Source organism: Seriola aureovittata, chromosome 18 (assembly GCF_021018895.1).
Source record: "Seriola aureovittata isolate HTS-2021-v1 ecotype China chromosome 18, ASM2101889v1, whole genome shotgun sequence".
Taxonomy (NCBI): domain Eukaryota; kingdom Metazoa; phylum Chordata; class Actinopteri; order Carangiformes; family Carangidae; genus Seriola; species Seriola aureovittata.
In genome coordinates, this window is record NC_079381.1 from 17300421 (window position 1) to 17325883 (window position 25463).

Sequence of the window (25463 nt, forward strand, 5' to 3'; positions counted from 1 at the left end):
ATACGCACCAGAACCATAGACAGTAAACCAATGGCCAGAACCAACAGTGACAAATGATGATGTGATTAGCACTGGCGCGTGAACATAGAGGGCGCGCGCGGACAAGCTAGGTTAGTGGGCGCGAAGTCTTTAGTTTCTAGTGCTAGAATGGAGGTCGACAAAGCAGGCACGGCCAGCGGTCGTGGTCCAGAAGACCCAGACCTAGAAATAATAGATGAAGCTCAAGCTGAAACATCGAAGTCTGTAGAACTAAATGCAGAAAAAAATCCTTGGCCACATTTGGAAGATTTCTTTTTGTTCAAGCGTAGGAAAGGCAACAGCATCATCATGCAGTGCAAGATGTGCCTCCTAACAGTGAAGTACCTGTCTGCTTTCAACAACTCCACTTCAAATCTGCAGAAGCATGTTTTGGTAAGTATTTCTGCTGTCTCATTAGTATTTTTATTTAATACAGCCAACCCAGGCTCACCCCATTTCGTGGGCATTTATTTGCTAGCACCTGCAACCATTGACAGTAGAAGAAACCCACAGCTAGCCAGCACATTCTAATTAGCTGCTATGCTAACATAATCAAACGTGACACATCATTAAGTACCAAATGAACTCGCTCCAGCCGACAATCCGCATGTTTATCGTACTTCAAACAGATACAAAACTCGTAATGTATATTTGCAGTCTGTAGGACATTGGCTAAATTTGCATAGCAGCTAGCCTTTGGTACTTGAGTGTGTAAAGGCTAGCTGTTAGTTGCTAGTAGTCTTGAGTGGACTAGGGGAAATTAGCCTTGGTTAAATTTAGCTGCTATGAATAGTCGGTGTTATCCCGTCGAAATTGCCACAGGTTTCAATTTGATTGTGTCTTTGAATTTGGAGAGTGAAAATAATGGTGAGCCGCAGTCCTATTTCTACTTGTCCACTATACTTGTTCTCGCTTCATTCAAAGAGGAAATGAATAAAATGAGTCCTTCAAACTGCCCTACATTCACACATCTGCTAACTGAAGTGATGAGGATGAAAGTTTTTTTTACCTTTATGAGGCGGTTGTACATAAGAGTGCGGATAGTTTGAGCCATAAATAAGCCAATCCCAATGAGAAGCAGGTGGGCGCAGATGATCCCGACCACAAGGACTGTGCAGGATCCTCGTGTCATGTTGGAGGATGGATGGGCATTTCAAGTCTTCCCTCACAAATCTTAGAAAAGGCTTCCTAACTGCACGCAGGCTGTGAAATAAAGAGCTCCGACCTTGACAATGTAGAATGACACAAGCCTTTGAAATTGCTCTCTCGGTCATCTCAAACTGTGTCACAAGCCAGGAAAAGAGTTGCGTTTTAAGACGAGATTTGAAGACAGGCAGTGAAAAGGCCTGCCTACACTGTAAACGGTGATACTTATGCTGACTTGAATTAAATTAGTGTGGTTTACTTATTTCTCACTATCTTGTTGATTCAACTCATGTAATGTGATTAATGTACTGTTTTCGCCTGAAGAAGGTATAAAACTTGAGTTCACGTGAGTAAACTGGACTTGTAACTTTGTGTTCCTGGAGTTTTTATTCGGGATTAGTGGGTGGAGTTTCCCAGCATGCTCTAGGGTAATGTGTTTGCAGGCATAAATTGAGTGGATTGTGTTCTGGATGTTAACTGTGCATGGTGACTGGTATTACTGTTATTGACAATTACTCTACATTGTCTCTAGTAACTTTAAATCCCTTTTAGGATAAAGCATGTTAAACCATGAGTGAAATTAGTTGTACAATAAATGAGCCCCCTGGAGGCACATTTTATTTTAATGTGACATATAACTATAGTCTATAATACAATTGCTTTATTGCAGTTGCAAACAGTCTTGCATCATTGAATATTTCCATTTGTTAATGTATACCTTGATCATTGCTTAAGATGCTCAAAATGGTATTTTCTTATGTATAAAAATAATCCTATGAACCTCTTGATCTTTGTTGTGCAAACTTGATTTATTGAAGGCAATCAGTTTCTTAAACTCTACTGAGTAAACACAACTTTCCACACAAGTCAGACTAACTTGTTTTACTTAAGTTTCTACCACTTAAGGGCCAGTTAACTTTAGTTGCCATTTTTAAGTTGCACAGTTACATTTTAACTAAACTGAGCACATGGATATGAAGTCACCATAACTTAAAGCTAATAGTTATATTTAGTTAGATTAGTTAGGTTAACATGTCACATTTTACAGTGTAATGTGTAAAGGCAAATATGACAGAACAGGAAGCTTAACACTTCTTCTAAGTGATGCAGTCTGTTCTTGTCATCTGCTGTCAGGTTTAACTATTAATACATAATGCAGTCATTCTGTCAGTGAGTGTGACTAATTCTATAAGAGGAAGTTATAAGCGTCAACCATAAGATTGTGACAGCGATTACAGGGAAGTAGCCAGCGTGAGTCTGTTAAAGGCTACAACTGAATCACGTTGACACTTTAGGATTTCTGCATTTGTTGGTGTACAGAGTGTATAAAGATGAAAGGACACAACCCTGAGCTGATCCAGTGGAAGAGATCAACATATCAGACATGGTGCAATCAACCCTGACACACTTGGATCTGTCCATAGTGAACAAACATTAAAGTGCAGGTTAACTTGGTTTGTTGTAATCATTTCTCTTGTCTATACTGTCTGTGAAGAGATCCCTTCATAACACAACTGTAGGCTAATGTAAGTGGGGGACAAAATCCATAGTCCTTGCTCTCTGTAAAAATGACTTCTAAAGTTCAACCAAAGCTAATACGAAGCCCCAGCAGTCTGAGTTAGACAAATGAATCCAGTATATTTCAAAGTTATTTTAGGTCAAATTCCTCCTTTGTGTCTTACATTAGCCTGCAGTTGTGTATCCTCCTGCCACAGCTCAGAAATTCCACATCAGAAAACACAAAGGGGGCTTTTATGCTATAGCACATGGACTGTAACTTTGGAAAATTTCATCTTGATCTTGACTCGGTTAACTGAGACTTTTGAAACCTCATTTTAGCTTCAGCTTAAAGCTGAAATAACTGATATATTCGGCCACTTGCAGCCAGCAGAAACAACTTGTCAATGCAACAGTGTTTCAGCTGACATGGCAACATTGTAGCCAAAAACCACTATGGGAGTGGTGAGAATGAAAAAACAGTAAAGTTGTGGCCCAGCTTATCAATGTACTTCAAGTCGCTATAAAGCTGAGTAAAGCCGAGGCTGCTGCATGTTTGGGTGATGACTTTCACTTTGTTATTTGATATACTGGCATTATAAAAAATATAGATTGTAGCTGCTTAAATTTTAGATGCATTCTGGATTTTGACACAGAACGATGACCATGGATTTTGTCCTTCATCCTCTACATTGGAATGTCTTTAGGAAGGGATATCTTCATGGCCAGTTTGGACAGGAGGAATGGGTATAGTGACCAAAACGCAGTCATTTATAGTTGTTTTGTGTCTCTTTGAAGATGTTTTGCATCTCTTATTATGCATTTTCTTTGTTTGTCTTTTTTTTACATCTCTGAGGATATTTTTGCATCAAATTAGTACCATTTAATGTTATTCACTGGAATTAAACTGCTGAAATTTCAATAAAAACCAGAAAAATGGGGGTGTTTGATTGACATATGACTGATCATGTATGTACAACAGTTTGGCTGTAAAGTGCAAATATATGCACGTGTTAGGGTAATCATTCCTTCACAGCTTGCCTTGGTGGCAGTTGGTGTGAATGTTTTTGATATAGTTTTTATGAAAGCAGAAGAGTTATGAAGAGGTCAAGTGTGAAAGGGGTTGTATTTCGTAAGCTGTATGTGATAGATATGATAGGGCGGACTGGATGGTGCCTTTTTTTTGCTTTTTGCATGTCATTTGATGCTGCGTCATTTCTCTGCTGACTAACACCTAACCCCTGACCCCTAACCAAAACAGCATTAAATGACATGCAGGAATAAATGGCATCAAATAACATGTAAGCGTTGACATAGCAAGCAAAATGTCCTCAAAAGTAGCTATTTATACGCCATCTGATGGGATCATGTAGCAATGTTTGATGTGGCCTCGATTGATCTGGGTAAAACATTTGCTGAGCACACCGTCACTGACCTGTCCCGCATTCATAGCGTAACACACCTGATAGCTGCCAATACTAGTTTGTTTTGCCACTGAGCAGTTTGAAAGGAACAAGTGCGGGCACCTTGAAGAGTTTACTCATTCACTTTGTACGGCGTTGAAGGTCACATGCCTTTGTCACTAACCATTATTGGTCTACACCTCTCCTGTGTAAAGCCCAGCGGGTGTTTTGTCTAATAGCCACAGCAGCTTTGAGAACGCAAATAATAAAGCTGAAAAGCAAGTGCAAATGCAAACACAGACAAAATGTACGGTAACTTCAAAGAATAACCCTATTGAAGAACAAAATCAAGAGCTCTTTTCATCTCCTGTTCTAATTTTTATAAATAGGATATAGGAAATATATCTATTGTCTCACGCTGTCCCCCTGTAGTTTGCATTGTATAGGCTACGGTAGCCCAAAAGTCCTAGAAACAGCTGTCTGTAAACATCACGCTTATGTTACACATAACAGGAAAAATGCAATCAGTAGTGCACTCAGTTTCAATAGGATGTTTCTCCTTTGAATTGCCTTTGTGTGAAGAAACAATGACCAATATAACAGGGTATGTATACATGTAGGCCTACAGTTCAACCGCAGGAAAATGACTCAAGTTATTTAAACAAGTCTTTGGTGTCTGATTACAGTCTGACGATATATTCACTGGTGATATATGCTTCAAGTTGCCATACTCCTCTAGAAAGTGATGGGCACCAAATACAACACCATGTGTGAAAATGAAACGCTGCATGTTGGGGTGAAATGACTGGGCAACCTGCAAGAGATTACACAGAGTACTCATTATGCACGGAGCACCATCTGCTTATCATATGTTTGCGCTCAAGCTTGGAATGTGTTAATGCAAAAAACCTGGTGGAACATACATGTAGCAAAAATATAGTGTATAAATATTATACAAATATATACACTAACAGTCAAAAGTTTTAGACCATCTGAATTTTTCCAGCTGTTATTTAAATTAACATAATTTAATGTTGTAATTAATTTGAATTTAAAGTATAGAAAAAATGAAACAACTGATTTTAAAAATTATGAATCTTGCAATATTTTTGTTGAACTAAATTTAATCTAAATTTTTGATTCATCCAGCAGCTGAACATATTTGTGGCGTTTCTGTTGTTCAGAAAGTTCGTCCCAACACTTTATGTCTAGAGACTCTGCTGGTCTTCATTCATGTGACGCCACCGTAACTTTGAAGGCTTCATTTACTTCCATCAGTGAAGGAAAGCTGTATATTAAGCAATTTCCTAACCCTTAAGGAAGTCCTGTTTGCTATGAAATTTGCGTGATTTTCTAGTTTCCCTTTTTTTTTTTTTTCTTTGGGCAATTTACCACTTCCCTTTGTACCATTTAATGTTAGTCACTGGAATTACATTGATAAAATCTCCAAACAAATTGAAAAATTGGGGTGTTCTAAAACTTTTGACTGACACTGCATATACAACAGTTTGGGTATAATATGTACAGTATATGCAAGTGTTGTTAGGGTGCTGATTCCTTCACAGCTTGTTTACCATGTTAATAGAAGTTGCTGTGAATGTTTTTTCCAATATAGATTTTATAACAGCTGATGAGGAGTTGGAATAAGTCACAAAGAGTGAAAGGTCCAGTGCTATCAGGGTTGTTTTTCAGAAACTGTAAAGATGTGATAGGGAGGACTGGGTGTCCTTCCAAAATATTAAAATTCCAGCATTTTCTCTGCAAGAAGAGATGCCGGGGGGGAATTCTTGTACATAGAGTCTCTGTGTTCAGTAAAGGACAAGGTTCTGTCTATTTCAATGCCGACATATCTAAAGCCCTTCACCTGCTCCACCATCTGCCCTTTGAGAGGTAGCGATCAGAGAGTTAACAATATCATTTAGATCCACAAATTATGCTGTTAGGCTTTTGACTGACGTCCAAAAAATAGTAGTACACCTCTCACTGACCTCACTTCATTGGCTCTCAAGCTATGGAACTGCTTTCAACTGATTTATGGTTTAGGGCTCTGAATGGGTTGGCATCTTCTTATATCCCTGAACTCTTCTGCCCCTGTTTTGCCCCCTCGGTCACTGAGGTCCTCTGAGCAGATGCTTTTGGTTGTTGCATGTGTTCAGTAGCAAAGCAAAAAATGAAAAAGAAAGACTGGGGCCCTGCTGTGGCTGCCCCAGAAGTGTGAAATAATTGACCACTGCGCAGTGGCTTTTGCCCTCTACTTACATTTGAAAAACCATATTTTCTTCCTGGACTTTGAAGATGATTGATTACTTTAACATGGGGTTTTACAGGGAAGCCTCATCAGCTCAAAATGAGGAAAGTGGGAGTCTGTCTGGTTCACCACTTTCTATTGACTTCATCATAGCCATGCATTTAAGTGTGGACAAAGCTATTAAGCAGATCATGTGCTGAAAATATTAATGCTGTTTCTCTATGTTATGAATATCTTGTGTTTTTTCTGGGTAATTAATCCAAAAGGATCCAGAGGGAAAGTTAACAGTGCAAGCAAATGACAGTCTGAGAAAATCTTTAGCCTGAGGGTGTCCAAAAGGAGTGACTGCTCACTCACATGGACACTCAAAAACACACACATTCCCACAGACATTTATGTTTAATTACTTATCTATTTCGCTTTAATCTTGAAACACATGCAAAGATAACATTCTGCCATAATCACCATGAAATATGTGGTTTCCATACGAGAGAACTTCCCATCTCCCTCCCCTCTCCGACAGGGTAGGTCTGTTTTTTACATTAACATTCTTGGCAAACAAAGTCCTGATGGCATCATCCGACGTACCGCAGGAGAGCTAAAAGACTAGGCTTTTAAAATTCTTAATTATAAGTGAATACGTCTGATTAATACAAAAATAGAATTATTATGCTACAGTATTACATAATTCAGTGAACACATTACTGTGCAAATACAGCAGGTTTCTGTGCTCTCTTATTGTATCTCACTTCTGGATGAGTTGAGTGCACACAGACACTTTGGTTTTGGTTGTCCTTGGTGTGAACCTGTTAATTTAAGCCCACAGTAAAGTTATCAGGGCATGATGCCAATGTAAGAATAGCTTACTCATGGGGGAGGGAAAAGCTGTTTATAACACAGGCTTTACTTATGTACACATTAGCTGCTGCTCGTAACGGTCCTGTATACAGATAACATGTTCCCAGAAAGGACTACTCTGTCATGTTTCCACTCAATTCGGCTCAACTTTATCATTCTTTTTACACTTTAATTTCCAGTTTTGCAGGTGTTTAGTTTTAAACCAAAGTATTGGACAAATTAAAAGTTTGACCTGATGAGGAAGCCAAAGGATCACCAAAATTAATCCAGAGGGTAATATGAACATACATACAGTCCAATAGTTGTTATGACAATCAAAAGAAAAAAAAAAAGAAAAAAGTGAAATATTTGATCTGTTTGTTTAGCTAGAGGAAAAGTCAGGGAATCCTCAAGGTCACTAGATTTCATCCAATGGACACCATGAATATATGCGTCTAATGTACAAACTTTCATGGCAATCTGTTGAATATTTGTTGAGATATCTCAGACTGGACCAAAGCTGTGAACCAGCTGACCGACTGAGATTGACATCCAGGGCAATGCTACTGGTGTGGCTAACAAACAATGCTTTCTTTTGTCACATGTGGTACCACTGTTCATGGTAAAAGACATCCCACATGCTAACTGTCATTGCAAACTTGGAACAGATCATAGTGTCATGACAATACTGGCTTAAAAAACCTATATGACATTGTATTTAGGAACAATCTGTAAGGTTAACATTTGCAGAATTAATGCTGAGCATTTGGATATACTGTGACAAGATCTGAAATATATATGAACATGCACAGATCTGATGGTGATTAAATTAAAAATTAAATTAATAAGAAAAAAGTGTGAGCTGATACTTGTGATTCCTTATTCTTTTTTGTTCTGTTGAAGGCATTTGCTCCCTTTCACACATTATCATGAGCACTTCTTCTGGTGTTTAGACTGTGAGAGAACATCTGTCGTGTGACAGTCAAAATATCTTAAACCTGTCTTTACCGGCCTTCGAAAAGGACTTGGTGGTCTCATCCCTATTTTAGTGACAGCTCCTCTCACTATCAGCCGAGAACAGTCTAGGGAAACACATTTCCCAAGGAAGGTGACGATTGACATGTTTGTTTCAGCTCTTTCTTATACAAACTGCTTGAGTGTGATTTCCATTACGTTGTCCAACAATCTGGCAGCCAAGCTGATATCATCCTGTGAAACCATCAACCAGGTTCAAACAGAGTTTTTAAGTGAATGTCAGTATTGAGTGTGTCGGCAAAAAAACCCATCAGTGTGTAAATTTAACTCTCACCTCAATACAGTCAAGTGTTGTGCCTGTTACATACATGACCTCTGTACAACTTTGGGACCATGATAGTCCACTGTACAGGATGCATCATGTCCTTGGCCATCGCGTGTATGTTTGTGGGACTTCCCAGTGTTTTTTCACGCAATGTGAGGATACAGACTAGGAAACAGTTGAAGGGGGCTTCAGAACACCACACCCACAACAAACAAAGGCCACGGTTCTTTAACAGGTTGATACTGTCACTAATGACTATTGTGTGACCCCTTGATGGAGATTCAATTGTTTTTATAAAAAAAAATTGGGTAAAAATATTAATAATGATGTTTATTGATATGTTTGGCTCGTATTTATATTGGCAATTCAATTCTATTTAGGTGAATACTTGGTTATTTACTATAACATATTCAGTGACTGAATTATGTTTTCTCAAGACGACCTTTGTCTCAACTTGGCAGAGATGAACATCGGAACGCCCTTGGTACAATCTGTATTTCCAGTTAAATATGTTCTAGGGCCTGTGCTTTCTTTGCTGTACGTGACACTTCTTGTCTTCTGCTCAAAACAATAACTTATCAAAGCTGTTATCAACTGATGTAATAGTATTACGAATTTAGTGTGACTAAAAATAGCAATCGCAGTAACAACAATATTAATATGGTAGTCTGTCAACAGTACAGCTATTCAGCTTGACTTTCTGTGCATAAAAACAAACAACAGTTAACACTAATTTACAATAACTGTAGCATATCGCATTTTTCAGTAATTGTTTGTCTATATATTGTTCTGTGGCTTAATAATAATGTTACTTTATCATTCTAATATTATTTGTAACTGAATATAATATACATGTTAATACAATGCACCTTTCATGTCTTAATGAGCACATTTGACATTATACAGTTTCTGCTATCCTACCAGCATGCCCCAGGCCACTGGAGTGCAAAGGAAGTTTTCTATACTTTAAGTAGGTTGGAAGAAAGAGATGAAAGCTGTTTTGTATGCTGATGCATCTTTAGTTTAATTTAAAAAAAAAAAAAAAAAAAAAAAAAAGTTGTGGATGAGATGTTTTTAGAAATGGGATTCTGCACAGACAGTTCCATATAAATTGTCTTTTACTTAATCTTCAGATATGAAAGGAAATCAACACAGAATTAGTAAAATTCTACACACCATGATGGAAATTTGGACAACTACGATTCAGGATGTGGTTTTCCACCCTGGTATGGGGACAGATTTATGTGGGTCGCTATATAACAATAGACTTTTTTGAGCACATCCTGAGCCCCTGCTAAGGCCTCAAAGGTGGATTTTCCTTAAGACAGCCAAAACACATGAGCACAATATATAAGCACATGGTCACCAGCCTGATTCCCAGTATTCAATATCTCTGTGACTCCCTCCATGTAAAATGTTTTAAAATGAAAAGAAAAGGGTCATGTGATTTAGTGATACAACTGTCATAGCTATTTTTGTCTTTTAAATGAATGTCTGTTTTTCTCTATATTTAAATCATTAAATTATACTTCACATTATTATAGGAAAATATTATGGAAGCAATTCTTAGAATAGAGAAAGAGATCATACTACAGCCATGGATGCGGATGCCTTGCAGGGACAGCGGAAAATGCCTTCAGGTTAGTGAAATAAAAGATGTAAAAGTAAACCTACTGTAAATATCAACAGCTTTTTACCCTCGACAAATATCAGTTATTATTTCCAGGACTGTCACTTGTATGTGTCAATATTAGTTTCTAAAATGCTAATATATGGCAGATGACCTGAAGCAGGATAGTTTTCATTGTTTCAATAGAATGCACCTGACTGAGCGGTGCGTGAACTCTACTTCCTGTAACAGTCATCAGTGGCTGCAGGTGAGTTTACTTCCTGTGGGTTTTAACTGAAGTTTATGACAAACATAATAACTAACGAAGGGTTTATGTTGGCTTTTGTTGCAGGACATGACAGCGGATGCCAGAGAGGCCTGTGCAGTTTCATTGCTGATAATTGGACCGACATAAACCATTGTAGCCAACGTTAAGTTGACCTTTGTTTCAGACACGGAAAAAGTTCATCCTCATACTAAGTACTTCTCTGGGGTACTTGGACTGTAAATTTTAAATATATGCTTATTAATACTTCTATGCCACTACATTTCTGAGTGGAACATTATACGTTATACACTGCAGAGAAGGTTACGTAGTTATCCAGTATTTCACAAAAAGAGAATTTGTATAAGTAATCAGCTCATGACACAGATTGATTTTGTGACCCAACCCCTAGATTGAAAGCCAAAAAACACATGTCAGACTAATGGCGAAACTACAGGAAAAGTCTGAAGGTCACCAAAAACATCCGAACTATCCACAGCAAACTAAATGGAAGTCTGTATTTTGTGGGGTGCCTTGCTGTGGACTGAACTGAACTTTGTCACAGGGAATATATTGTACCTCACAGCAGCAAGACAGTAAAGGTTAGGGTTTGGAGGGGTCACCAAAGTAATTCATCCTTTGGGAGCCATGCCAACTTTCCTCTCACCCTGATATTTGTTGAGGTATCTCACTTTTGACCAAAGTTGAGGAGAGACAGACAGAAAGACCAACCAGCTGACATCCTGGCATTGTCTTTTTTACAGCTGTTACGTTACAGCAGCAGGGCAACAAAAAAAAAAAAAAATCTGTTCTGCCTCAACACATTAATTTCTGGTGACAACTAAAATGTTTCTACTGCTGTTTTTTGTAATGTACAAGTAGAATGACAATGAAAGCATCTATGCTTTTTTGAACAGACTAGTTTGTGTAAAACCTTTTAGAGGCTTGCAATCATTAAACACAAAACCTTTAAAACAACAATATTTTATGTTTAGAAGGCTGAAACTACAAACGAGATTTCTCCTGGGATCCTTATCTATGTAGTTGCCTCTTCACAGGCATTTTATGAGGAAGAGGGAAGAGTGACATAAACCATATTCTACACTTTATGATGAAGTCTTCATAAAAGAGACAGAAACCAGGCTAATTGAACAACACCTTAATCTAAATTACATAAAAATCAAATAATTAAAGGTATTTCTGGATACTCAGTCAGGGTACTAGTCAGCATATATTCAAAGTATTTAAGTATGCAATTCCTGATTTACGGTAGAAAAACAAGAACAATAGACTAACATTGGATTTAATGTGTGTTGGATTTCCTTTCTTTCTTCCCCTGTCCAAAGTTGATGTTGACAGGCGCCATAATGGAGAAATAATTTCCTTAGTGTGTTTACACAATGATTATGTGATGATTAGTGTCAGGCTTTGTGGTATGCAGCTGAAAACACAAAGGAGTTTGGTGGAAAGAAATTATTTTAATAACAAAAAGTAAATACTTACAAAAACTCAAATTCCAAACAGGCAAAAACTGGCGAACCAACTGACAAGGAAACCGAAGCACGAGGGTTACACAAGGAACCTAAACAGCAGGCCAAAACACATGAAACCACAGGCGATGACAACAGGCGACACGAACTGATGAAACAACACAGAGGAGCACAGAGACTATATAGACACAAGGGAGGCAAGGGTGATGGAACACAGGTGAAACACATCAGGGCGGGGCAGACCATCACCAAACAGAGAAACAGGACCAAAACAGGAAGTAAAAACATTGAGACACACAAGGAAACCAACTCCAAAATAAAACAGGAAGTGACAAAATCCAAACATAAACTCAAACAAAAAGTGTCTGCCATGGCAAACCATGACAATTATATTTTACCTGGAGCAGCTGTTGTCATCTCCTCAGACTTACAGATACTCACTGTTAAACTAAGATGTTTAACAATATACGTATGATTTAGTGTCACACTTACACTTTTTAAACCGATGAAGTCCATTCTCTCTTCAGACTGACAATGAAGTAGCAGGAAATGTAAGTGCATAGAGTGCTTGTATATTTAAGCCCTGTATTTCAATGCTTGACACCGATGGACTGACAGACACACAGACAAAATAAAAAACCCTGTAAAATTTTATTTATAGACTGTGATACTTATCAAGTGCTCGAGCATGTGTGTGGGGCAGGAAATAGCTCTTACCATGCTGAACCCGGGAATGCAGCAGCTAGATGACACCCTTGGAAACCATCGATTGGGTCAGTTGCCCACTTCGCCTTTTAAACACTGCAGAAATGATAATTGCACAACACGTCCGATCAAGATGGAGTGAATGTGACTTTGTGATATTTGTTTTTCCATGTAAAAATCCTTACACCATGCAACAAAAAAAACATAGAAATTGCAGAAAATACAAAATATATGTAAACCAAATGTTATGCTAGATGGTTCAGACTGGCTAACAAAAAATAATTAAAATCAAATTTGCTGCTCCACCATGTAAGTAGTTCAGCTTGTAAGCTTTAAACATATTAGAATAGAGATTAGTTCTTCAGTGCAAAGGGATAGGGTTCATGGTTTGACAATAGCCTTCTCGATTTCACTATATCTAGTGGTCCTGCTCTGTGCTTTTGTAAGACTGAGCTGTACAAACTTTTAATAATGCTCTTCTTTGTTGTTGTACATAATTTACTGTTTATTTACAAATGTGCAGCTTATTGTAAAGTAAAAACAACATAAAAAGAGCAGCAGATACCTTCCAGGACCAAACTGTTAAATGGACCAAAAAGAGAGTATACAAATAACAAAATTATCCTATATGGGATAAAAGTATGTGGACATCTAAACATTACACTTGCTGAACATGTCATTCAAAAACAAGGGGCATTAAACAGCTTCTACTCCTCTGGTAAGGCTTTCCACAAGCTGCAGTTCATCCAGAAGGTGTTTGATTCAAGCTGCTGCCACAAAGATGGAAGCAGTCGTCTAAATAACGAATTAATGAAAGACATAAATTTAACTGCGGCAGGTTTCACCTTTATGACAACTGACTTACTTTCTGTTATACAAATTAGATTCCAGGTGACTGGAGTTATTGCCACTACCTTCCTAGTTTATTACCTATCTATGGTTTCAGGTTTATTTTCATATACTACACGTCACATGATTCTAACCTGGTGTGCGAACGCTGACCGTCCCTATACGTGAAAGATCTTTGTAAAAAAAAAAACATGAGTCAACCAAGCCACAATGCAAGGCACAGCAGTATCAGGCTGTATTTTTTTCATGTCTCCGGATGAAAAAAATAAATGAAACACAATTCAATGAGGTGGAACACTTTGATGACAATAGTGTCAAGGTAAGCACTGTCCCGAATCAATTTTTCCTTATTCTCAAGGTAAGGGACCTAATGTACTCTAGCAAAGACATCCCCACATCCCTCTTTCACCAGAGGGAACATTTCAGCAAAGTTCAATCCAAGCATAAAAAATCTACTCAGTGTCGCATCACAGACCACGTTTCACAGTGAGCTTTGAAGTTCGCCTGCAAACCTAGAGATAGTTTTCCCCAGGAACACACACAAAGGGACACACACAGTGCTCACTACGGCACGGCGCACCAGGCTGATATGACGCGTTGTGCTGGAGACAAAATAATCATCCATTTGCAGTTCTACTCTGCCACCTCAACCCCCGAAAGCTATAAGGAGTTTAAAGGCTCAATGTACAATGCTGTTTGTTTTATGAGCACGGCCAACAGAGGGCAGCAGAGCTCTGCAGCATCCTTCCTTGTCCTATTATCCTGTCAACAGAACCATAATCCATTCTCTGGCTTGCAGCATGGTTGACCAGGAGATATTTTTGGCCTCTCACAGTGATTTTGTTGCAGGTTTTTGCAGGCCTCTAAACCAGTGTCACTATCGAAAGGACTCTGCCCTTTAGTCTGTGCTGTACGTCTGCTGCTGTCACCACACATGCCACAGAAAAAGCATTGTGTCAGAGCTGTTGTTGGGCTGTTAACAGGGGGCAGGGAATTGAACCCTGCTGGAGAAACAAACCACTGCAGGTAACCAGCCTTAGTTCTTCACATGATCCCTCACTCTGTTGGCGTGATGTATATGGATATTGGATGAACATTTGTGGGGAAATTGCATTCAGCCAATCAGACGGTCTACTATGCACTTTTTCACATCCATAAAGAGCTGCTTTTACCAAGGAGGTAAGAGTACTGACAAGGTCCTGTGACTGAGTGCATCCAAAAGTAACAAATGGAAACAATTTTATCTTGAGGGAAGCGGTCAGGGTGTGGCTGCAGGTGAGAAGGGTCAGAGCGTCAGAGATGCTGGAACATAATGTTGGCCCCAACTCAACAAGACACTCATGACCTCTGAGAGTAACGTTCACTATTTTCAGCTGCAATTCAAGTTTTCCAACTGATAAAAACATAATGCAACACACGTAACAGAACAAATACAGGCACATACAGTCACCAACCCCAGTGAAATAAGTCAAACTATAACCTAAGCAGGAACAAAGCATAAACAAAAAACCAAATACATACGACATAAATAGGGAGGAAGTTTTGTTTCTTTCTATAAATACAAGAAAAAATGGACCAAACTTCATAAAATCTCCCTTGATAATTATTAGTTCTTAGAATCAAAAGTCACTTTCCATCATACATTTGAACAATTCAGCAAAATCAGGCTTTGTCTAATTTCCCCAATGGCACAGAATAAGCCTTGAATTACCAATAAAGCCCGTCTGTGAAAGTCTAAATGTTTGTTTGGATATACCCAGTGGAAGGAGAGGGCGTAATGAAAATGCTTTATTCACCCACTCTCCAATACTTAACAATCCCAAACTAAATGAAGAAAAACAACCTGCTTTCTTTCGACTCCTCTAACAGTAACTCTCATCAATGAGTCCCATTTCTTTATATAATAATAATAATAATAATAATAATAATAATATCTCAAAACATCATACCAAGTATTCATGTTCAATACCCCTGAGAATTCTTGTCCAACTTTTGGCTCATTTCACCATGTTTGTCTTGATAAATGTCACATTCCCTAAAAATGTTTCATTAACCTCTATCACACTCATTTCCAACATTTTCCAGTATTACTTTCACTAGGTTCCTGAAAATGTTTGGATTTAAGTCCTGGTTAGTCACTGGGCAAAACTGTAGGGCCTGTTAATTCGCTATTCCTCCCACTCTCTGTTCAGTGTGTACAGTTTTTTATTCACTACCTGCTCCAGATGTAATGTGTGGTAAGTGATCAAATACATTCATTTAGAAATCTGTGTCATAGACAAACAGGACATGGTCTCCATATCGGTTCATAAAACAGGATCCAATGTTAGTTTCTATTGTGCTTTAGTGGTGTATAGTCCCAAACACATTAGGATTTGATTTGCAAAGACACGTACAGTGAACCTGGAGTGTGAACCTGAGAAGGAAGTTCTCCTCTGTACTTTAGGGACACTCCTGGCTCCCAGCAGTAGAGAAATCAATATCACTTCCTCTTTTGCAGTCGATAACTTGCTACTGTGTTGTGGAATCTTTTTCATCCCAAAGTTTCTGCTGTTTTAAGAAACAGCAGCTACATTTTTAACAAGCTGGGAGCAGGGCAGAAAAAAAAGGACAAAGAAATAGTTATACAAAAACTTTCAAAAGCATTGACCGGATATTTTCCCCTTGAGAGTGACAGACGGCCCGGCAGCTTCTTCTGTTACCGCACAGGTCGTTCATGCAACGCACTGACCAGATGCAGTGGCAGGTGGCTCAGGTAAAGGAACATAATAGGAACAGCAGATACATCAAAAGTGTTCCTATATGTAACTCCTTATGACGGCCACCTCATAGTGTAAATTGTTAACCACGTTCTCCAGATTAAGCTCTTGATGTCACTGTTAATAAAGAATTAGATCCTCAATGAAAAGTAATGACTGTTACATGAGCCTGAGCAGCCTGTGAATGACCAGAATATCAAAATATATCACATATACTCTCACCTGTTAAAATGTGGTAGAATGATTCATTTAGGCTACTCTCTCTCTACTCTAGTACAACTACATTTAAAAGAGATACTATCGGAAGAAAATAATAATAATATAATAATAATAATTAAAAACAACAATAATAATAATAATAATAATTAAAGTTAGAATGATACAATCTGTAAAAAAAATAATTTGACATAATCTCACCTCAAGGTCCATTTAGTTTTAGTGGCTGTTCTGGAGCTTTTGGTTACATCACATTTTCCGAGCACTCGAGTTTCAAAGTTATTTTTTGTAACTTGCCACAAAAAATAAAAAAAAATAAAAAAATCTCAATCTTGCTTGTGTGTCTGTTTGGAGACCAGCTCAATGCTGTGTATTTGGGTTTCAAATCATATCTACAAAATGCTTCAATTGTGAATTCAGAGGAGGAGCTGTTTTGTAACTTGGTTTTGAACAGATTTATTGTTCTTTCTTGTTGGCCACCTCCCCGCTCCCCATCAGCAGCCAAAATAACAATTCGACCTTCAACCTTCATTCACCTTCAACATGATTACCTTCCAATTTCTAATTTCAAAAACAACACCTTTACTGTGCAGGAGCTATGCGGTACTGTAGTACTGCCCCTCCATATTATAAAGAAAAGGTCTAGACCTGCTCTATTTGGAAAGTGCCTTGGGATAATTTATAATATAAATTTGTGAATTGGCGCTATACAAATAAATTGACAAGGACAAAGTGGCATTAAAGAGCCTCACGACAATGGCATGATGTGGGTATAAATTTCCCAACTCAGTCTTGAACACATTCTAGTGGTGTCTGTAGGAGAATGATACAGTTATCAAAATGTGGTCTTGTTTTACTCATTTGAAGCTTCCTTTTCACGTCCCAGATGGCATCGCTGGAGTGAGAGTAGAGGTTTTGTACGCTATAAATATGGTGACTCATATATCATCTGTTATGTATTAGCTGAATGCCAGTAAGTGATTTTCCCATCAGGAATCATGATTATCACAGGGAGGTCTTCGCTTTTCTCTCTGACATCTTTCTCCTCCCCTTCCTGATTTCTGTGAAAAATGCTGTGGACAAAAACTCTCAGCAGGCACACAGTTATTGTATATCCAAACTGATCTCCAATATAAGTTGACATTTATGAAATGATCCACATAAATCTCGCCTAAACCTGGTGCCCATCAAGACCGGCATCCATCTGGGTAACATAAAAGTTGACATTTCAGTCATTGTAGGTGTTTACACCACAACTGAATAGGCACAGATATTGCCAGTCTCAGGGAGGGTTTTCTTTTAACTGACTATGAGTCCTGATGTTGGCAACATCAGGAGCAGATAACCAACACAAGATTGCACAACCTTGGACAAAATTACAGTCACAATGTTTACAACTTTTTAACAATATAAATTGAAACACACATCAACATACAGACACACATTTCACAGTCACTTTTGTGATGTTGGAGGACGTCACTGCACCAATTCTTAATAATAGTTGAATAATGAAAATGTGTATTAAACTGTAAAAAATGATCATATTTCATTCAATTAAAAGCTGGAACAAAATTTTAAAAAATAACTTCAAAAAAGGGTCTTGCGTTAATATTATAATTATGTTTCCCTCTGATCTTTTCTGATTTCCTAAATATTTTATCATCTTTATTTCACTTCTGTTTTCTCCTCTTTCTTTTGTAGTGTGCTTATCAGCTTAATATAAAATATCAACAACCACTGCAATTCTTTTACATCTACGTTTTTATATATTCACATCAGTTATCAAAAATAAATCTTAACAACATTTTAATTCACTGACTTGTGGCTATGAGGAATTTTTATGCTTCAAAGTTTTACTGTGCCATTTCATGAGGATTTGTACAATATTTGGGTGAATAATAAGTGGATCATTTTAAAGTAGAATTAAGATGAATATTTAATTAATTTCAAAGGGAGATGAATTTTAATTTGGACATAAATTTGATGCAAATAATTAGGAAGTCATAAACCGAACTAAAGTTACCTCGGTTAGTTGAAGTTGTTGTTATATGCTGTAAACTCGCCAATAAACAACATCTTGCCTGGGATTACCTCTCTGGAACGTTGATCTCGGCGTTTCTGATGTGAAAACACAAAAGAGGAAACAAAAAAACAGAAAATAATTATGAGCAAAACTGTCAACACACATGGCTGCATCCTAACAGACCATGTTCTGCTGGGTGTTGATCTTCTGGCTGTGACAAAGGTGTGTTTTGTACATGGGTTTCTGTTTATTCACCTGCCTGTGAAATCACTTTCGAAAAGAGAATGTTATTCCTGTTACATATTCATTGAGAAAAAGGGAAGGTAATAAGATTTTGCTTCTCTCTGCTTCTATTCAATAATGGAATGTGTGTTAGTAAAAGAATAATATAAAGAAATGAAAAATAATATATGCTATTTGATGTAGTAGGCACTTTAATATGACCCATATGAATTAGTCTCTTGTAGTGACTCCAGCATGAAATGATAACCTTTGATATTGAGTCATTAGCAACACTCTCCCAGACAGACATAAGAGCTAGACGAGATTAAAGACAGCAGTGGCTAGATTAGTGCAAAAGCGACACATTGCCCTTCTTTATATGGTACACTTGCAAGGTTGACAAAATTTAATAAAATTTTCTCTTTGGAAATACTTTGTCCTGAGTCATTAATATATATATTCAGAGCCATTTTTCACACGGATCATTAGGATCAATCTGCATAAAAATAAATCTTCATTTTTCAGGAAATGGTTTGAAACAATAAACTGCTGAGAAGGCATTTTATTGAAAATAGTGTTAACTTGCTCTAAAAAGACTCTCTTGACAAAAAGAAATATAATTTTCTCTTAATCTGAATCTTAAAGCATTCACAGAGGTAATGATTTGTTATTTCTTTAGCAGTAACAGCAATTTAAAAAAGTGTAGGGCCTAAACCTTGTAAAGGCTAATTTCTCATAGCTCTACTGACGCACCTACAGGAAATAAAATTAAATAATTAAAGCTGTCCACAGTCTTCATCAGCAGGATTGTCTAACATTATCTTATGCCACTTCCTGGTGTAATGGCTATATCAGAATATTTTGGAAGAAAGTATGGCTTTTCCCACATAAGAGGAAATTACCACAAACTCAATGTCAAGGCATTGTTATTCAGAATAAGATTTGCCCTGTATGTCATTTTTAGAACGTTTTGAGTCATTTTATATTTCATCAACAATGTACTTACAAGGTTTTGGCACTGCTTGAACAGAAACCGGAGAAATGTGTTTGAGTGTCCTTTTGCACTTTAGATTTGTAGGAGTGTTCTCTTAATTTTTTAAAATCAGTTAAACAAAAGTAAAACCTTTCTTCATTCATTTGATGTTACTTTCAGTTAAATTTCACATTCAGAAATGCAAATGTTTCTATTAAAAAAAGCTTTTGTTTCTTTGATCAGTAAAATAAAGTCACAAAGGTTCTATAATGATTTTCTTGTTCATAATGTTGCTGTTGAAGTCTTGTTTGCTTGGGATGGATTTAAAATTTTGAGAAACAGGAGAAAAAGCTTAAGCACAGATTGTTTCTGGACACAGAAAATTGATGCAGTGTGTGTCTGGGCTACCTGACTAATAACTGCTGAGAAAAGGTCATAGCTGGAGGAAGCTTCTACTGGAAGGAACCCACTGCACCCGGCAAGCACTTCAACTAACAACTGACTGACAGACTTTTTTTTCTCTCTGATGTAGATTTTCAGTTTTGATATGGGGGTGGCTGTGGGGTACAGAGGTGCATGCTCTTACAAGAAATCTCACCATGGGTTATGTCTGTACTTTGCATGATGGGTTTTTATGATAATGGCAGGTGTAATAACATAAATCCACCATTGCTGGAGTTTAAAATGTTTATTCTAATATTTAAATACAGTGAAGTTGAAACCATCCAGCAGATTGTGGACTCTGTGTTTAGCCTCAATGTCTGGCAAATGTTTTGTTTTATAAATAAAGTTTTATTATCAATGTCTGTGACAATATTGTATGTGAATTATACACTTATTTTTTAGACAAACTAACAGTGTGGCTTCAGGGATAGCAATCTCGATCGATAATCTACGCTAAAATACTAAAATCTTCAAAAATAAATGTATATGACTGTATACTTATAACACTTATGTAACAAGTTGCCTATTGTGGAACCGATATAGATTTAAGCAATTATCTGCAATGTACTGTGTATTTTAAATGGCAACATTCACAAAGTATTTAATATACAATTTATAAAGAAAAGTGGGTAATGTGCAGTCAAAATGTGTTCCAATACTGTATGTTCTTGAAGACAAATGACTAAATATTGACATGTCATACAAAAATAAAGGTGGATTTCAACATACTGTACGTTTGCAAGTATAAAGATATTGAATCTGTTAGTTTTCTGGAGATGGTTTTGAATCTTGGTTGGTCACCCTCGTTAATTCACTGTTGACACCTTGAAGTTGACTAAGTACAGTAGACAACAAAATATCTTATTTAATTAGTTAAATTTAAATTTTAGCTGCTTTAGATTTTTATCACACGATTCTGTTTTGTGAAGGTAAAGAAATCCCTTTCAGTCAGCACTTTGTCCTGCATCCTGTTTGTGATCTAGGTGGAAAGGATATCAAGGTTCAGCCTGTCCAGTCCAGTAACATTGTGTTGTGTTGATAACTGAAACTGGATAACTTGTTGAAGAGTGACCCACTGTGGCTACAAAAGTGTGATGAATTTGGTGTGTTTCGCTGCGTATGAATTAACCTATCATTTTAAAGAGTAAGATTATGTTATTTCTTCGCTCAAAAGATACAGCTTCGTTTTAAAGTAATAAGAAAATCAGATAGATCCCCATTTATAATAATGGTTCACATTATTTTGCACTTTTGGAAGTTTATCAGTACTATTTTGTTGATTATGTAGGCTATCCAATACATCCAGCCTAGTTTAATTTGTGTACATCACTTTATGTATTAAAATCATTGTTAAAATCTAGTGCTAAATTCTAACCTTCGTGCTGCCGTTTCTGACACGTCTGACAAGTTTCTTGTCAAAACAGTTTGATTTCTTCCACTCAAGTGAAATCATGAGAAACTTCATTTCCCAGAAATCTTGCTACCGTTGCGCTGAGGTCACCAGGAAGCCGTTTGTAAACAGGGTTCGCTTTTACTTAAAACCGGCGTACACAGCAAGTCCCTCGGCTAGGCGGGGTTAGCACTCGACGTTAAAACGGGGTACACTGCGGCGTCCGACGGTTGACCCTCTTCGCCTCCGACCGGTTATAAATAAAACGAGTTACAGGTGTACAGCTGAGGGTAAAGAGGAGTCATACGGGGTCAGTGTATCAGTATGATCGGTGGTTACACGTTTCTACTCAAATCAGGTTTATATTGTAACATTTACAAACAAAAGTAAGTCTTGTAAGTATCACGTGATCCGCCGCTGAGTGTCTCTGGCAGTTTTATCTTCCAGGCGTGTATTCACACCGTCACAGTCCAGGTGTCCTGTCCTCGACTTGCAAGCAGAGGTAAGCTGAACTGTGTGAACAGGCTGCACTTTGACAGACTCCTTTATATTTATGCAGCCTAACTAATGATGTAACTTTGTTGTTTGGTCGTCCATAACAGTGCTGTAGCTACATACATGGGTTTGTTGTGTTTTTGGTCAAACTCTCGCTCAGTCACTCGCATAGTAATATCACAGTAATCCATTGTCATTGTTAAAGTAATGTCGGACAGTGTGACACGGTGGGTCCATGTCCCTGGATCACTCTGTGTACTAGCACGGTTTGCACAAAGTTCTTTAAGTATTTTGTTTTTAAAAAACTATTGTAACAAGCAGGGTTGTAACCTGCTTGGTAGCACTTGTTGATAAAGTGTGACACTTTGGACATTTGAAAAAAGTGTGTACTATACTCAGTTTCAAAGTCCAAAGGTTATTGTCACAGCAGGTCTGACAGCTATTACTTCTCTCACGGGTCTGTGAACTACTTAGTTAACGTGTGGTTTCTACAGTACTGTGCAAAAGTGTTAGCCACTAAAAAGTAAAGTAAGCATGCTTTCAAAAACAATGCAAAGATAAGTTCTTATTGATCAATGAAATTCATACAAAGTGCAGTAAACAGAAAAAAACTTATCAATAAAATATTTAGTGTGACCAGCCTTAACCTTTAGAGCAACACCAATTCTTCTAAGTAAACCTGGTTGTTCCAAGCATCTTGGAGAACTTGTCATAGTTCTGTTGTGGATTAAGGCTAGGTTTGTTGCAGGACTCCTTGTTCTTCTTGAGATCAGACACCTCCCAGGCATGATGGAAAAGAATCTAAACATCTAAAAGTGCCTAAAAAACTTTTGTACCTTGGGCTTTGGGCTTTGGAACAAAAAAAGATATTAACTACACCTAACTCTCCCGGATAGAGCAAAACCAGGAGAGAACGTTACATAAGAAAATAATGAGAAAATGATTCTATTTACAACATGTTCCAATATATTGACAACTAGAGCACTAACAAAATCTCACAGAATAGCAATTATCCAAGTAACACACAAAGCAACTACACAAGATCTGGAGGCTGATGACAGAGCAGGGTGCTGCTGTCATGTGAAAATAATTGTTAATTGCAGCAAAACAACCATTCACACTCACATTCAAAACTACGGGTAATTTAGAGTCACCAATTAATCTAAGATGCATGTCTGTGGGTTATGGGACTCCACACAGAAATATCCCAAGGCTGGAAACCAGAACCTTCTCACTTTGATGCGACAGTGCTAACCTGTGCTGCAGCCATAATGTCATTGTAAAAACATTTTGTTTGTTTGTACCTGACATCAGTAACAGTATTTACCAGTGAAATTCCTGATAACATCACAGAATCTGATGTGAGCCCCCCCTTCACCCTATTGGTGGTGTTGCTATTGGTGTTGCATTGTGTTACACTATACCGACAGGTGTTTTTAAATATTCCAATTTACAGTCCTTTCATCATGGCACTGGCGGAGTGAGAGTTATTGAGCTGGCGGGCCTGGCTCCTGCACCGTTCTGTGGCATGATCCTGGCAGACTTTGGAGCCAAGGTGATCCGCGTGGACCGGACCAAGGTAGCCATGGCGATGGATACACAAGCGCGGGGAAAACAATCTGTGGCCATCAATCTGAAGACTACTGAGGGTGTAGCCTTGCTCAGGAAGCTCTGTGTCCAGTCTGATGTCGTGCTTGAGCCCTATCGTAAAGGTCAGACCACTGATGCTATGTGAGCCAAAAGCATACGCCATTGCAAGCACAAAGTCCTGCATTCAAAGTCCTTTTTAGATGAAAGTATGTTAAGTGTCAAAAGTCATACTTATTCTGCAGAAAATTTACCAATGTGAGTGATGTTATTAAAAGTAGCATTTTACTGTTGTAGCTGCTCAAGGTGGAGCTACTTTTAACTACTTTATGTACAGTTAGTCATTTTAATCCAGTGGTTCCCAACCTAGAGGTCATGCCCCCTTCAGAGATCACAAATAAAATCTGAGGGGTTTGTAAGGTACAGTAATAAATAGGGCAGGAAAGAAGACAAAATTATAGCTATAATTATTTATTTTAATTATTTATTTTTAAGTTTCTTTAATTGTTGCTTATTTTGTGAAATATTGAATCATTTTATCTATTTGGGTCTCAAGTTGCTCCCTAAAGCTATAAATGTAGTGTTGTAGAAAATACATTATTTCCCTCTGAATTGTTGTGGAGTATGTATAAAGTAGCATAAAATGGAAGTATTAGTAACTCAAAATTGTATTTAGATACAGTATTTGAGAATGTACTGAGTTCCTTTCACCCACTAGTCAGAATTTCTGTTGAACAATAACCATTTTAGTTGGATCTTACTCAATTAAGAGTAAGTAAAATTCTTTTAATTTGTCTTTAATATTGAAATATAAAAGTTCATGTAAACAGTGAAATATATCAGTTTTTCAATAAAGTCTTATAGTACTAATACCAAAAGATCTTTTCATACAAACAAGTGTTATGATGTGATGTTCAAAGAAGTAATATTTCACAGACTTGAGAGGGAAAAAAACAAACATGTTATTCCAAGATCAAAAGTGCTAAAGTGAGGCTGGTTCACACTGACTGAGAATCAACTTAAGCAGATACTGATTAAAAAATGTTTTTGGTGACATTATATTATCAACTTATCTCTAAGGTGTGATGGAGAAACTGGGCCTCGGCCCACAGGAGCTGTTAAAGGAAAATCCTCGTCTGATCTACGCTCGGTTGACGGGGTATGGACAGGTTGGATCTTACGCCACTGCAGCTGGGCATGACATCAACTACCTCGCCATGTCAGGTAGTAACACACTGTTAATATATTTGGGAGATTGCAGACTGATGGAACAGGATCAAGCATCTACACCAGGCATGTCCAAAGTCTGGCCCGGGGCCAATTGTGGCCCGTGTTCAAATTTTCACCGGCCCACAGCCTGTGTCATAAAATCAATAATGTGCGGCCCGCCAGCAGTGTTGACCACAGTATAAAATACACACGTACAAAAAAAGCTATTTTACATTTCACCAGAAAATGGCAATAGACCTCTGGCCGCACTCTCGCCGCCGTGACCCTTGTGTGAGCCTTTCAGCCCATTTCTGACATGGCGACTGTAACTAAAAAAAGAAAAGTTGACAGCGAGGGCCGCCGCTTCCAGGACAAGTGGAAATTGGAGTATTTTTCTGCTGAATTACGAAGCAGTCGGCACCAACAGCTCCCTCTTGTCAACTTCTACCAGCTGGATGAAGGCAGGTTCCAAGAGATTTGAACATTTGCTAAGAAAATGCTGAGCTTGTTTGTCTCGACATACTTGTGCGAGAAGATATGAACATTAACAAGAGCCGCGTGAGGACGAGACTAAGTGACTCTCACCTGCGTGACGTCTTGCGCATCAAAACCACTGTTTTTGAGCCGGACCTGGACTAGGCCTACATACTGCAGTGGAGATCTCAGTATCACCCTTCACATTAGTGCAGGCAAGATATGTGTTTAGTCCTCTGAGGTGAATAAATTCTAAAATCTCAGTGATTGATTTTTTTGTGATGATCAAAACCACAGTTTTGAA

The 25463-nt window shown here is 37.8% G+C and overlaps 1 protein-coding gene across 1 annotated transcript in view; it reads left to right on the forward strand.

Moving 5' to 3' along the window:
- Positions 1-147: 147 nt before the first annotated feature.
- The window catches only part of amacr (alpha-methylacyl-CoA racemase), a 36861-nt gene continuing 11545 nt past the window's right edge, over positions 148-25463 (forward strand). The window contains exons 1-3 of the mRNA XM_056404113.1: positions 148-411; positions 23346-23601; positions 24557-24700. Of these exons, the coding sequence (XP_056260088.1) occupies positions 148-411; positions 23346-23601; positions 24557-24700 (664 nt within the window). The remainder of the gene's footprint in view (positions 412-23345; positions 23602-24556; positions 24701-25463) is intronic.